The sequence below is a fragment of the Mauremys reevesii genome, linkage group 5 (genome assembly GCF_016161935.1).
Source record: "Mauremys reevesii isolate NIE-2019 linkage group 5, ASM1616193v1, whole genome shotgun sequence".
Lineage (NCBI taxonomy): Eukaryota > Metazoa > Chordata > Testudines > Geoemydidae > Mauremys > Mauremys reevesii.
The window spans coordinates 90,459,135-90,471,495 of NC_052627.1; the positions used below are offsets into that span (position 1 = coordinate 90,459,135).

Genomic DNA, 12,361 nt, shown 5'->3' on the forward strand with positions numbered 1-12,361 from the left:
TCACGTCTCAAACAATAATTGCAAGAACATTAAGTAACTGTTTTAATCTAACAAAGCTGCCTAGTACAAAAACAACTTGGTATGTTTTACTCTTATCTTGAGACATCTTATTTAATATATATTTTAAACATTATATTAATCAGTGACTTAGAGCTTCTTTCAAACTAAGCTAAATATTTTTGGCAGTCAGTTACCAGTTTAGGTCCTGATTCTGCAAAGATTTACACACATGCTTAAATACTTTGCTGGATTGGGACTATAGTGCTCATCATCTTGCAGGATCAAGCCCTTACGGTAAATATTTTCTCTAAAATTATGTTTTGTGTATAAGTTATGATAGTAAATTAACTTGAAGATGATGACTGCTATATAAATGTTAAGTATTCTTAATGCCTAAAAATTTTCTAGTAATGACCATAAGAGTACCCCCTATTTTCAGATATTTTAAAATAATTTGAGCAGGAAGATTTACTTTAGACTCTTATAATTGTATTTATGGAAAAAACATAATAGAAGGACAACTGCTATTGCAACAGTTTCCTTTTTAGTTTTCAAAAAAGTTGGTGGGGGAGGGGCACAGGATTTAAAACTTTACCTTTGATAATGGTATGAATGAGTCTAAGATGCTGCTGAGGAATAGGCTAACTTTTACTTTTAAAATTATTAATTTTAAGTAGCTGCCAGTGTAGGACAGTTGGTGATGTTCTTATACAGTAAATTAAAACTTAATTTTTTTTGTCTTTTGTTTGTTGTTGCTGTCTTTTTAACATTTGATCATAAAGGAATGTGCTCAGTACTTCCTGGAAGTAAAAGATAAAGATATAAAACATGCACTAGCTGGTTTGTTTGTGGAGATTCTCATCCCTGTGGCTGCTGTAAGTAGTCTTTTTTTCTTTTCTCCCTCCTGTGTGAGTTTGATTAGTTTTTCTTCCTGCAATTCTTTCAATAGATCCTCACTGTATTGAATTTGTGCAGACCCATAAAAGCTGTTAGGTAAATTCTTGCCTCACTGCATTTGCCCATTGGTACCTAAGGGCTCCTATGAAAGCAAGCATATCAGTACTTCCTGCTTATCTGGTTTCCCACCTGTCTTTAGGCCTAGAGTCATTATTCTCTCACCATAACTGTTATCTCTCATACTTATTTTAGTAGGCTGAATTCTGCCATTCTTATTTAGTCTTTACTCAAGGAAAGCTCTCACTGGCTTGTTCTTCACCAGCTGAAGCAGCCTTCAAATGTAGCCCTAAGTGTAGCATGATACTGCCCGTTATAGCCTGTAGGTGATAAATGTATGCAGACCTCAAAAATGATTTTCTGTGCAAAAGAAAAGGATGCAGTCCTTTGGCTAAGTGAGTCCAGTAAGACTCTGAATTTGTGAACAACCTTGATGTTTGGTGGGCATAATCCCTCATTTGAGGGAGAAGTCACAGCCTCTGCCACTGTCTTAGAATGATTTATCTTGCCAGTATCATCTGCATCTTATGCATTTTGAATTTGAGCCAAACAGCTTTCATCCGAGTGCATTCCTCCAACAGACGATGACAAAGGAAAACTGCATTGCCTAGGCTAAAGAAATAGAAAACAGGGCTGAATATCATCAGCATGTTGAGAACACAGCAGCCCATAACACTTCTCTTTCCCTGAGGAGGTTGTAAGTCAAGAAGACTGTGCCATCCAAGTCTGAAGTCTGATTGATAGGTATCCTAAAGATTAAAGGAAATTGTGTGTCTGATGTTGGCCTGCCATCACCTTCTCAATAAACTTCCACACGATGAGTTTAGAAACTTCGTAGAAGTTGGTGAGATGGTTATGTCAAATGATAGTTTCATTAGCAAGTGCCAGACCACAACATGTTGCTGATAAGCAAAGTGCCCTCCAAAATAATGGTGGGTCCTAAGTCCATTCATCAAGTGACTGAAAGGACTTCTGTCATTATGCTCAGGACCCTTCACTTAGTTACAGTCAGAGAAGACAATGTTATTAGTTCCAATTTCTGTTATACAGCTTTCATTGTATCACAGACAGTAACCCAACTCATATTTAAATGTAAAATGGAGCCAATTATGCCTCTTTGAACCACTTTAATAAATTGCTGATATCTTAAAGGTTAATTTTTTATATCAAGAGAGCCACTTTGTTGGCTCAAATACTTTTCAAATGCATTTCACAATTGTCTGCTTCTCATCACGTAAAAGTTCAGACTATTGTACTGAGCAAAATGGGTTGCCATTTTTTTGATGACTGCTTTGTGAACAAAATAATTAAAATTAAGAAATTTAGTTACCTTTTATGTAAAAGAACTAGAGAGAAATTATGAACTTGCAGTTGCTAGAGATGTGCAGTTCAGTGCATCTGTCCAGTGTAAAATCAAAGTAATTATGATTACTTCTGTAACACCTTTGATGTGTATGTTTCTTTACAAAGCACATAGCTTAGAAAGGTCCCTCCCCTGAAGAGCTTACAATATTAATTGGACAAATACAGTGCAAACATTAAAGGATGAAGTGTGAAGGTGATGAAGTGTGAAGTTGGTCAGCAATGGAAGCCTAAATATTTACTAGGAGAGATGTGTTGATGGGGAGAGGGTGGGTGCATGGGAAGGCAGCAGTTCTGGGTTTATAGAACAGAGTGGGAAAGCCCTTAGAGTGTGAGTGTGTGTGTGCGTGCATACGTTCATGCATTGAAACAAATCCCATAGTGATTTTGCACCTGAATTGTGAAACCAAATGAAGATACTGCATTTATGATAGGGTACTCAGTAATAAGCCTCATTCTTATTGAGTCTCAGTTCTCAGATTTAGTGTGCATTAAGAAAAAGGGTAACAGTGAGAAAAGTTGAGTGACTTCTTTTAACAAAAAAATACACAAAGTTTAAAAGAAACTTCTGTCTAAGAATTTGGTGTTGTCTACTAGTAAAATAGTTTACACACTTAGCATGTGTTTAAAAATAAGACTTTTTCCTTAAAGTGTGCAAATTCAGGACAGATGTTTCTGAACTTTGTTAGTCGCAACATTTTCATTGTTTTAATTAGACGTTTGTGCTATATGACACATTGATTTCATTTGCTGCTCATTATATCAGACAAAGACTTGAATAACTGTACTAATCTTAAAGATAACCTAAATGTTGAATTCTCATATGCCTGCATAGTTCTGATTTTAATATATTTTAACTTCTTTCTTTCTGCCTAGATTTCTATACTCAATTATTTATATTTATTTTCACTAGGCTGTTAAAAATGAAGTGAATGTGCCATGTTTGAAAAATTTTGTGGAGATGCTCTACCAGACTACCTTTGAATTGAGCTCAAGAAAGAAGCACTCACTGGTATTTAAGAAATATTTCACTTCTCATATATTTATTGATATATATTTTAGATTTTAGATGAATGATTTACCTAAGGAAAGTTAAGAGAGTTCTTTAATATAAAGTCTTAACTCCTAAAGGCAGCACAAGGATTAAATTCATGCTTTTTTATGCTGCTTCTACTCGATCTTTGATCTCGATCTCATTGTGCAGGATTTGTTCTCTCTGTGAATGAAAAGTAATTCTACCTCTGCTCTCGTTCCTGAGCCTTTCCTGTAACTGACAGTTTTTAATTATTTCAGTGGTTTGTGATGTGGAGTTGTTGTTCCCTAATATCTCCTCTGATAGCATAAATTCTGTTCAGTTGGAATCTCAGTGTGGATTTAATTAAAGGGCAGAAGTGGCAGATCATATATTTTTTGCAGCAAACTAGCTGCCTGTTAACTACCCTGCTCTTATCTATTGGCTCTTCTGCCCACATATTTCAGCTTTCCCCAGCATCTCTTTATCTCCTCAAACTTAGCTCATGGGTTTTTTTGGTATGTGTGTTTCCTTGCAAGGATTTAACTATATTTTCTTTATTTATTTTTTTAGTGTAGTATTTGTCACTCCCTTTATTCACGTACCTATAATGCAAGTGAATTTGTCTCACTTTGCATCTGGCACAAGGCTAATTTTTGTGTCTTTGGTTTGTACTTTTATTAAATTTACTTTAAAATTATCCCTTACTCACATTCACATATGGAGGGCTTTGAGTACAATAGAGATTCCATTGCTATCCTATTTTAAGATTCCAAGAATTAAGGAACTGCTGTCACTGTAGACAGTTAAACACTGTAGCTTGTAATAAGAATGTAATGATATCATTGTCAAACTTGGTGCTGAGAGGACATTTGGTATTGTTTTTTTTTTTAAAGTGAGAAACACTGTTGCATTATTCTTATTATTTAACTAGGTTGTATTTCTCTCTCCTAACTTTCATCCTATACCAAAATGACTGTGAATGAGACCAATTTTGTATTAAGAACCAGTATTCTTTCTGCTGAAAAACTTTTAACACCATAAGAGATCTTACAGCACACCAGCAGGAGAAGGCACAATAGCTCAAGTACTCACGAACTCTGTTACATTTTTGAAGGTAGAACAGGGGAAAAGGCAGTGCTCATGACCACCCAAAGCCTCTCAGGTTTTACTGGGATGATTGTGTTGTCCCTGAATGTATTTCTCACAGAACAATGTGATCAATTCTTCTTTCTTCCTTCCTTGTAGGCTCTGTATCCATTGATCACCTGCCTGTTGTGTGTCAGTCAGAAACAGTTTTTTTTAAATAACTGGCACATTTTCCTGCAGAACTGTTTGTCACATTTAAAGGTAAGAAACATTCTTAGATCAGAAACCTGTCACAAATCAGTAGCATTCAGTCTTATGTACTTATTGCATTTTATTACCAACTAAAGCAACATAATTAGCTGTTTAAAAGGACACTGTCAAATAATTATTCTAAAAACTTTTTGAATGTTTTAATTCTCCATTGTTTAGTAATGTGTTTCCTGTGTTTTTATATGATGCTGGAATTGGCATTGCACTTTTTTTTTTTTAAATGCAAAAGGTAACAGTTTTAACTCATTTAGGTCCATTTGATGCTATCTTTGTGCATCAGCTTCACTGGTTCATGTTTGCGTAGCTCTAGGAGCAGTGTTTGTTACTTGGCTGTTATTCTACAGCCAGCAGAGAGAGCACAAACGATAACTCTTTTGATCACCATAAAAATTATTGGTGGGAGGTCTGTGTGTGTGTGTGTGTGTGTGTGTGTGTGTGTGTGCTCACACTTAAGTAAAATATATAGTAATTTCAAAATTTATCTTCCAGTTTGATAAACTAGTTGATTAAAAAATAAATGAAATATTTAGTCTGGAGGAGAAAAGATCCCTACATCCTATACCAATTTTAAAGTTGTGTACATTTTGAATATAAAACTTAATGTCCCTTTTACCTCTTGACTGAATTTGATAACATTGTCAATATTACTGGATTAATAAATGACACAGATATTGATACTTGGAAATTATGGGGTTTTGTCCTAATTTAAATCTCTAATCATTTACTGTAATATACTCTTTCATTAATTTTGGTTAATGTGGTTTATTAATGTTTGTTTTAACATCTCGGTTTTGATATTTTTAAAGTAATGGATTCACCTTATTGTTAACATTGTTTCTGGTTAGCTATGTGTAACAATTTCCAAATCATGTCTACATGCTTATGATTTAAATTATGTAAACCATGGTGAAAGGAAAACACAGATTTTGATGTTTTTGAAGGTTCTTTTTGTCTTCATGACATCTTTTGTACATTTCTGTTGCTTGTTGAGTTTTTTGTATATTTTTTCATCTAACATACTTGCAAATTTTTTCAATGTCTCCTTTGTTTTTTGTTTTGCTATTAAAGCTTTCCTTTTAAAAAAAAAAAAAAGGCTGAATTTCTTTTGCATTCTGAAGTCAGATATTCCTGGCATAACTTCTATTGCTGGCAATGGATGCATTAAAACTATCAATGCCAAGGAGTTTAAGTAGTAACTGCACAGCATGCACTGTTTACTTTGAATATTTTTGTTGCCCATTAACAACTTCTCACATTTACCTTAGGGCTCTATTCAGCAGAAATTTTATATTTGAGCTTCTGCAATGCAGAACATAGCAGTTTTGGTACTGTACATTGATAAGGGACTTAGCAGGGTATTTGGTAGACTATTGAGTCATTTGGACTTCAGTTCCACTATTGTTTTCTGTGGTTATCTATCCATGGATTGAGTGAGACTTGGTTGAAGTGAATCTTTCAAACTCCATCACAGTTATCTTTTTATTTTGCTTCAGCTAAGCTTGTTTCTCTGTGCATGTTGGGGCTAACTAAATGAGTAATAAATTGCCCAGCAGGTTCTTCTCTTGATTTATTTTTTCCCCTCCTCCCTCATTTTTTACTTGGTCTCATCATCATATTTTATTTTATGCATTTGCTTGAATTTACTTAGATATATGCAGCATAATAAAGATTAAGTACCCAGTCACTCTAAATGTCTTTGACATCCTTTAAAATATAATTATCAAAATTATTTAATTAGAATATCAGCAGGTTTCATCTGACCTCCACCAGGAAAATCAGGCAAAAATTAAAAATTGGAACTATAACATTCTCATACCACTAACTACTCTCATAACTCCCCTCCCTCCTCAAAAGCTAGGGAGAAAAGATGGGCTTTGTAGCATTGCTGATCACAACTGTAGCAGTATGTTATGGAGAAAGAAGTGGTCTCTCGGGATACTGTATAAGTAGATCCCAAGCCATTTAGGGCTTTATTGGTCATAGTGGTAGCTCTAAATTTCACCTGAAAACCAATAGAAATTCATTGGAGATTACGGAGCACAGGAGTAATATATTTCACTTAACAAGTATTTCCATGAATTGATTCAGTAGCATGTAACAGTATCCGTATTTTCAAGTTTTTGGCTAATTTTTTAAACCATTATTTAGGATACTGTATGGTTAATTTTCCGTGTCTTGGTCAGGAGATTATCAGCTTTCTTGAGTTTGAGGATGAGGACTCTGATACTATCGCTGCTTCTTAAGGACAAGGAGGAAAAAGGATTAAAGAGTCTGTACAACTGGGAAGGGAAGTGTAGAGTAGAAGACTAGGTACTTCTTGGGAAAAGATAATTTTTTGCCTTAGGAAATTAATTAGTGTCCATTGCCACTAAACCATTGAAGTTAGTGGAGCATTCAGAGCCGTTACTAGCAAAAACCTTATTTCTGTGAATAGAGTCCTTAGTATATGGCTACCTGTTGTTTTGTGCTTTTTTTCATCTAACATGCATGTGCCTTCCATTCTCATGTTTGTTATGTTTTGCTGTCTCACATTGCTTTATTTAGATGCCATCTAACAACAGTATCAGAAAACAAATAGAAACACTGCAGGTGAGTTAATATGTTGTAATAACATGGTGAAAGGGCGCTTTGTCTCCTGTAACTGCAGTATTTTGTTTTTGTGTGTGTTGCATTTTGTGTCTTGTTTGGTTCTATAAAATTGCTATTGGCTCCATCAAGAAGCAACAGCACAAAGAAGAATCTTTGAAAAAACATTTGAAAGGTTTGCTAGAGGAGAGAGTTCAGTAAATCATCTGATACCAATTAGCTTGTGAAAAGATAGATTTTTGAGACTGAGCAATAATTTGACAGCCCAGTTCATTAACCTCAGTGCATGTTTACAATAGTAGCTAAAATATCTACATCAAATATTTGATTATTTCTATTACATTTATTTCATACAAAATTGTCTTGCATGTTAGCTAACTTGGAAACATTTTCACAATAAAAAAGATGAAGCTGGTTTATTATGATAACTTGTAGTGAACTACAGTAAAACCTGCCAAGAACAACCACTCATGGGAGTTGGCAAAAGTGGTTGCTTATAAGAGGTGGGCTCTCTTTTTTTCGAAGGTTTGCCACCAGAGAGCGGTGGTGTTCCGTGGCCTCTGCAAATAGTCACTTGTGACAGGTGATCTCTCTTCAGAGGTGGTATCTAAGGCAGGTTTTACTGTAACTTAAAAGACATTTACATTGTTGGTTTTACAGGTTTTAAAAAATAGAAATTGTTTTAGTTCAGAACAGAAGAAAAGTTTTAACAATATTAAAAAGTACTGTCTTCACTAAGTGATTACATTTGACTAACATGGAAAAAATGCTGTTTTGTTTCTTGCCTTCATCAAGATATTTGTTTCATTAAATCATTTTAATGTGTCCCATTAGATCAGTGTAGATTCATTTTTGTTGTTGTTGTAGTTGTTGTTGCTTTTGTAACCCTTTATATATCCAGTTAAATTTTTAACAGTTTATATTATACTCTGCTGATATATTTAATCCATACAGATTCTTCCATGTTGGAAGATTTTAGGAACTAAAAGTAGAGCTATATTTGAAACAAAATACATGATCAAAATGCTTCAGATAAGACCCTGACATGTATTAGCTAAAAGGCTGGAATATGTCAGGATGTTTAGTTAAACAGATTTTTATTTGTAGCATATGTAAATAACCTCTACTCCGATATAACGCGAGACGATATAACACGAATTCGAATATAACGTGGTAAAGCAGTGCTCCGGGGGGGCAGGGCTGCACACTCCGGCAGATCAAAGCAAGTTTGATATAATGTGGTTTCACCTATAATGCGGTAAGATTTTTTGGCTCCTGAGGACAGCGTTATATCGGAGTAGAGGTGTACCCATTTCAGAGAGAAGAGAAAATCCTTTTACTGTATAAACCTTTTTGACATTAAATACAATGTCATAATTTTTATAAAATAGAATAAAAAAGCCATTTCCTTTAGGCACATTTGTTTGACTTAATGTCTAGTTATAGGACAGGGATGAAAGTACAAATGCCTAGCAGTACAAGACAACCATGACTGATGATGGTTTAAAATTCTTGGATGCTGTTTATAAACATAAAGCCCTTACTCAATATGAATACCTACAACATTCTATACGGGGTGGCATCGCCTCTTCCTGGTAGTGGTGGGAGAGAGGGGCCTAAGGTAGGCTAGACAGAAAATTGGGGGGAGGGGGGTTTCCCCCCATCACCATGAGGTCCTGCCCCTCTCCATGGCCCCACCCGCTGTTCCTCCTCAGGTAAATGCAGGCCTCACTTCCTCCTCTGCCACCTCCCTGAGGTCCTGCCCCCTGGCCAGGTCAGAAGCTGGAGCCAGACTATGCAAGATGACTGCTGAACTGGCTGGTACTATGGTGTGGGCAGCACTCCCCTGTCTCCTCTTCCTGCTGCTGCTGGTGATGCCTGGGGTTGGGGGCTGCTTGCAGCCAGTAAGAGCCTCCAGGTTGATGGGACCCGGCTCTGGGGCCAGCAGAGCCTATGGGGGCAGGGCCCAAGAGCCTGGGCTAGAGTTGGTCAGTCGGGCCACTGTGGGGAGCCCCAGCCCCTCTGCTTGCCCTGGGTGGCATGCGCTGGTGGGCAGAGACACAGGTGGAGGGCTTCTCTTGGGCACCCTGGCCAGGCTTACTTCTCTGCTGGAGCTGGGTGCCAGGAGTAACGTCAAAAAACGCTGCCAATAGATTTTGCTACCAGTAGCAGTTACAGATGCTGCCCCATCACAGTTTTCTACCTCTCACATATACTGAGTCAGCCATACAGTCATACTGGGTCAGACCAAAGGTCCATTTAGCCCAGTATGCTGACTTCTGATAGTGGCTAATGCCAGGTGCCCCAAAGGGAATGAACAAAATCACCAAGTGATCCCCTGCTGCCCATTCCCAGCTTCTGGCAAACAGAGGCTAGGGACACCATTCCTGCCCATCCTGTCTAATTGCCATTGGTAGGCCTATCCTCCATGAATTTATCTAGTTCTTTTTTGAACCCTGTTATAGTCTTGGCCTTCACAACATGCTCTGGCAAAGAGTTCCACAGGCTGACTGTGTGTTGTGTGAAGAAATGCTTCCTTTTGTTTGTTTTAGACAAATTAAAATTCACAGTAAAAACATAGGAAGTGCTATACTAGAAACACAGATGTCATTGTTAAAACTACTAGCAACTATTTACTTATAAATATTTTCAATGATTATTTGCTATTAAATTATAAGTTAAATAGCACAATGTCATCCATCTGTATAATGTTAACAAAGGTAAATGATGAAGTGCTAAGAGTAATAAAATAACATTTTAAAAGTAAACAATTATAAGGTGCTAAACTATATTTAAAAATGATTACAAGAAAGGGAGTACAATTCAGGGAATCACAGCAGCAGATAAGACAAATTTTTGAACTGCTAGGAGACTTTATGCATACACATAAACTGATAAGGGATTCGTTTAAATATTCAATATGTGACACACAGTTTTTGGTGGTGTATGTAAAATACTTCACTGAATCAAGTCTCCATTAGCACTTTAGTATATTATATCAGATAGGGAAGAGCAGGCATGTCCAGGCATTGGGTTGCCCTGTGCTTTTAAGGACACAGCTCTGGGAAGCATGTGTTGTGATGCACTGTCCTGTGAGCAGGGAAATAAAAAAAAGTCCTTTTCCTCCACACCCCCACCCCCCACCAACCCTATTTTTGCAAATACGGCAGGTGACTCAGCCCATCTGAGGTAAATTTTACTGCCTCTGCCCCTCTCTGTACTGGGGTTTTGCCATCTGCCATTGTCTGGCAGTGCCTCAACCCTAGTCTTAATCCTGGCTCCTACCCTCTGTGCCTGATTTTGCCCCTCGGCCCTTTTCCTTTTCCTGCCTCCAGCTGTTTGACCCCCTGCGCAGTCAGTTTCCACCCCCAGCACAGACTGTGCCAATCCCCTCTCCCTCCGATTTGCCCCCTTTTAACTCCTGTGAACAACAGGCAGCAGATTTTAAACCAAAGTAAGGGCAGCGGCTTCAGCAGATATTACTGAGTATGCTCAGTCATGTTTGCATGCTCAGTACAAGCCAAGCTGCAAATTCCGTCAGGTGACAGCTGCCACTCTCTCAACTCTTCAGAGCTGGGTGGCCAGAGAGCAGGGGTGGCAACAAGGGGGTAAAGCAAATTTTGGGGTGGCTGTAGCTCTGCAAGCTTCTCCTAGAGCAGCTCCTGATTCTACATTTGCAGTAATGGTAGATTTATGATTTGTCTGCTGTTCATACAAGCAAACAGAAAATCTTCCTCCTAATTAGTTTAAAATAGCAGTTCTTCTTCAAGTAGTATCCCTATGGCTGCTCTACTGTCAGTGTGTCTGCATCCCTGTGCTTCTGATCAGAGGTCTTTGGTAGCAGTGTCCATTCGGTTCAGGCATGCTCTTTCCCTCCCTCTTGTTGTGCCTCAAGGCTAATCAGCATTGCACAGGTGACCAACCTCAAGTTCTTTCCTCAACTATCCCAGGCTAGAGACAGAGTGATTAGCGGTCCATTCATGGACTGTAGAGCTTTAGAATTGTTCTCTTAGATATTATTAGTGTTTTCATTTGCCCTTTTCTTCTTACTTTTATAGGGTTTCCCTTAGTTTTTTCTTCCCTGTTTAAAAAATAAAACAAAAAAACCCCTAATTTTTACTTTATTCCCTTTTTGGCCGCCCCCTGGGGATTGCCCTCTGTAAGGGGTATGCCCGGCTCCCCCAGTTTTAAGAGGTGCCGCACCTGCAGGTAGGGTGACCAGATGTCCCGATTTTATAGGGACAGTCCCGATATTTGAGGCTTTTTCTTATATAGAAGCCTATTACCCCCTCCCACCTCCGTCCCGATTTTTTACACTTACTGTCTGTTCACCCTACGTGCAGGGAAGCCATACCGGTTACAGATGACATTCTCGCCATGTGCGGGGCCTCAGAGAAGCCCACCTGGCACAAAAGTGTACTCTTTGCCAGCAGCTAAAAGCCATAACCCAGAAGAACTGGGAACTAAAGTTGAAACTCCTACTGATGGAGGGAGGATTGCCCTCCTGATTAACAAGGTGCTTTTGGTCCTGGCTGAAGTTGCATGGCAAACATCAGCCTCATCATACCAACATGCAAAAAGGTGACTGTCACCTCAGGAGCTATGGACATATTCACAAAGCTGGGTCTACAAATCAACATCCAAAAATCTACCTTAACTCCAGTACAGCACTTGAAGTTTTCAGGGTCCGATCTCAACTCACTGCAAGTGAAAGCACTCCTCCCACAACGAAGATTTCACAGCCTGATCACACTCAGTGACAGTTCAAGCCAGACCACAAACATTGGCCAGACATTGCCTCCAACTTCTGGGACACATGGTGACAGGCATGTTTTTAATATCTCATACCAGACTACACATTAGGTGTCTACAGGCATGGTTCAGATGTGTTTACAGATCAAACAAAGACAGGGTAGACATACCTCTCTCGATGCCCTCCAGGGTCACTCCCTGGATTGGTGGAAAGAACCAACAAATTCATACCCCTGCCTCCAACATTGCTTCTAATTATGGATGCATCCCTAATTGGCTGGGGAGTGCATCTCAGCAATCTCAAGACCCAGGGCAAGTGATTGCCCATGGAGATGA

At 38.2% G+C, this 12,361-nt stretch overlaps 1 protein-coding gene across 19 annotated transcripts in view; it reads left to right on the forward strand.

The window, feature by feature from the left end:
- The window catches only part of FRYL (FRY like transcription coactivator), a 353,094-nt gene that overhangs the window by 177,346 nt on the left and 163,387 nt on the right, over positions 1–12,361 (forward strand). For 17 of the 19 annotated variants that reach the window (XM_039539634.1, XM_039539632.1, XM_039539630.1 and 14 more), the window contains 4 exons: positions 783–875; positions 3,230–3,328; positions 4,577–4,678; positions 7,232–7,276. In XM_039539634.1, the coding sequence (XP_039395568.1) occupies positions 783–875; positions 3,230–3,328; positions 4,577–4,678; positions 7,232–7,276 (339 nt within the window). The remainder of the gene's footprint in view (positions 1–782; positions 876–3,229; positions 3,329–4,576; positions 4,679–7,231; positions 7,277–12,361) is intronic. The other 2 variants (XM_039539641.1, XM_039539625.1) reach the window with 1 other exon arrangement.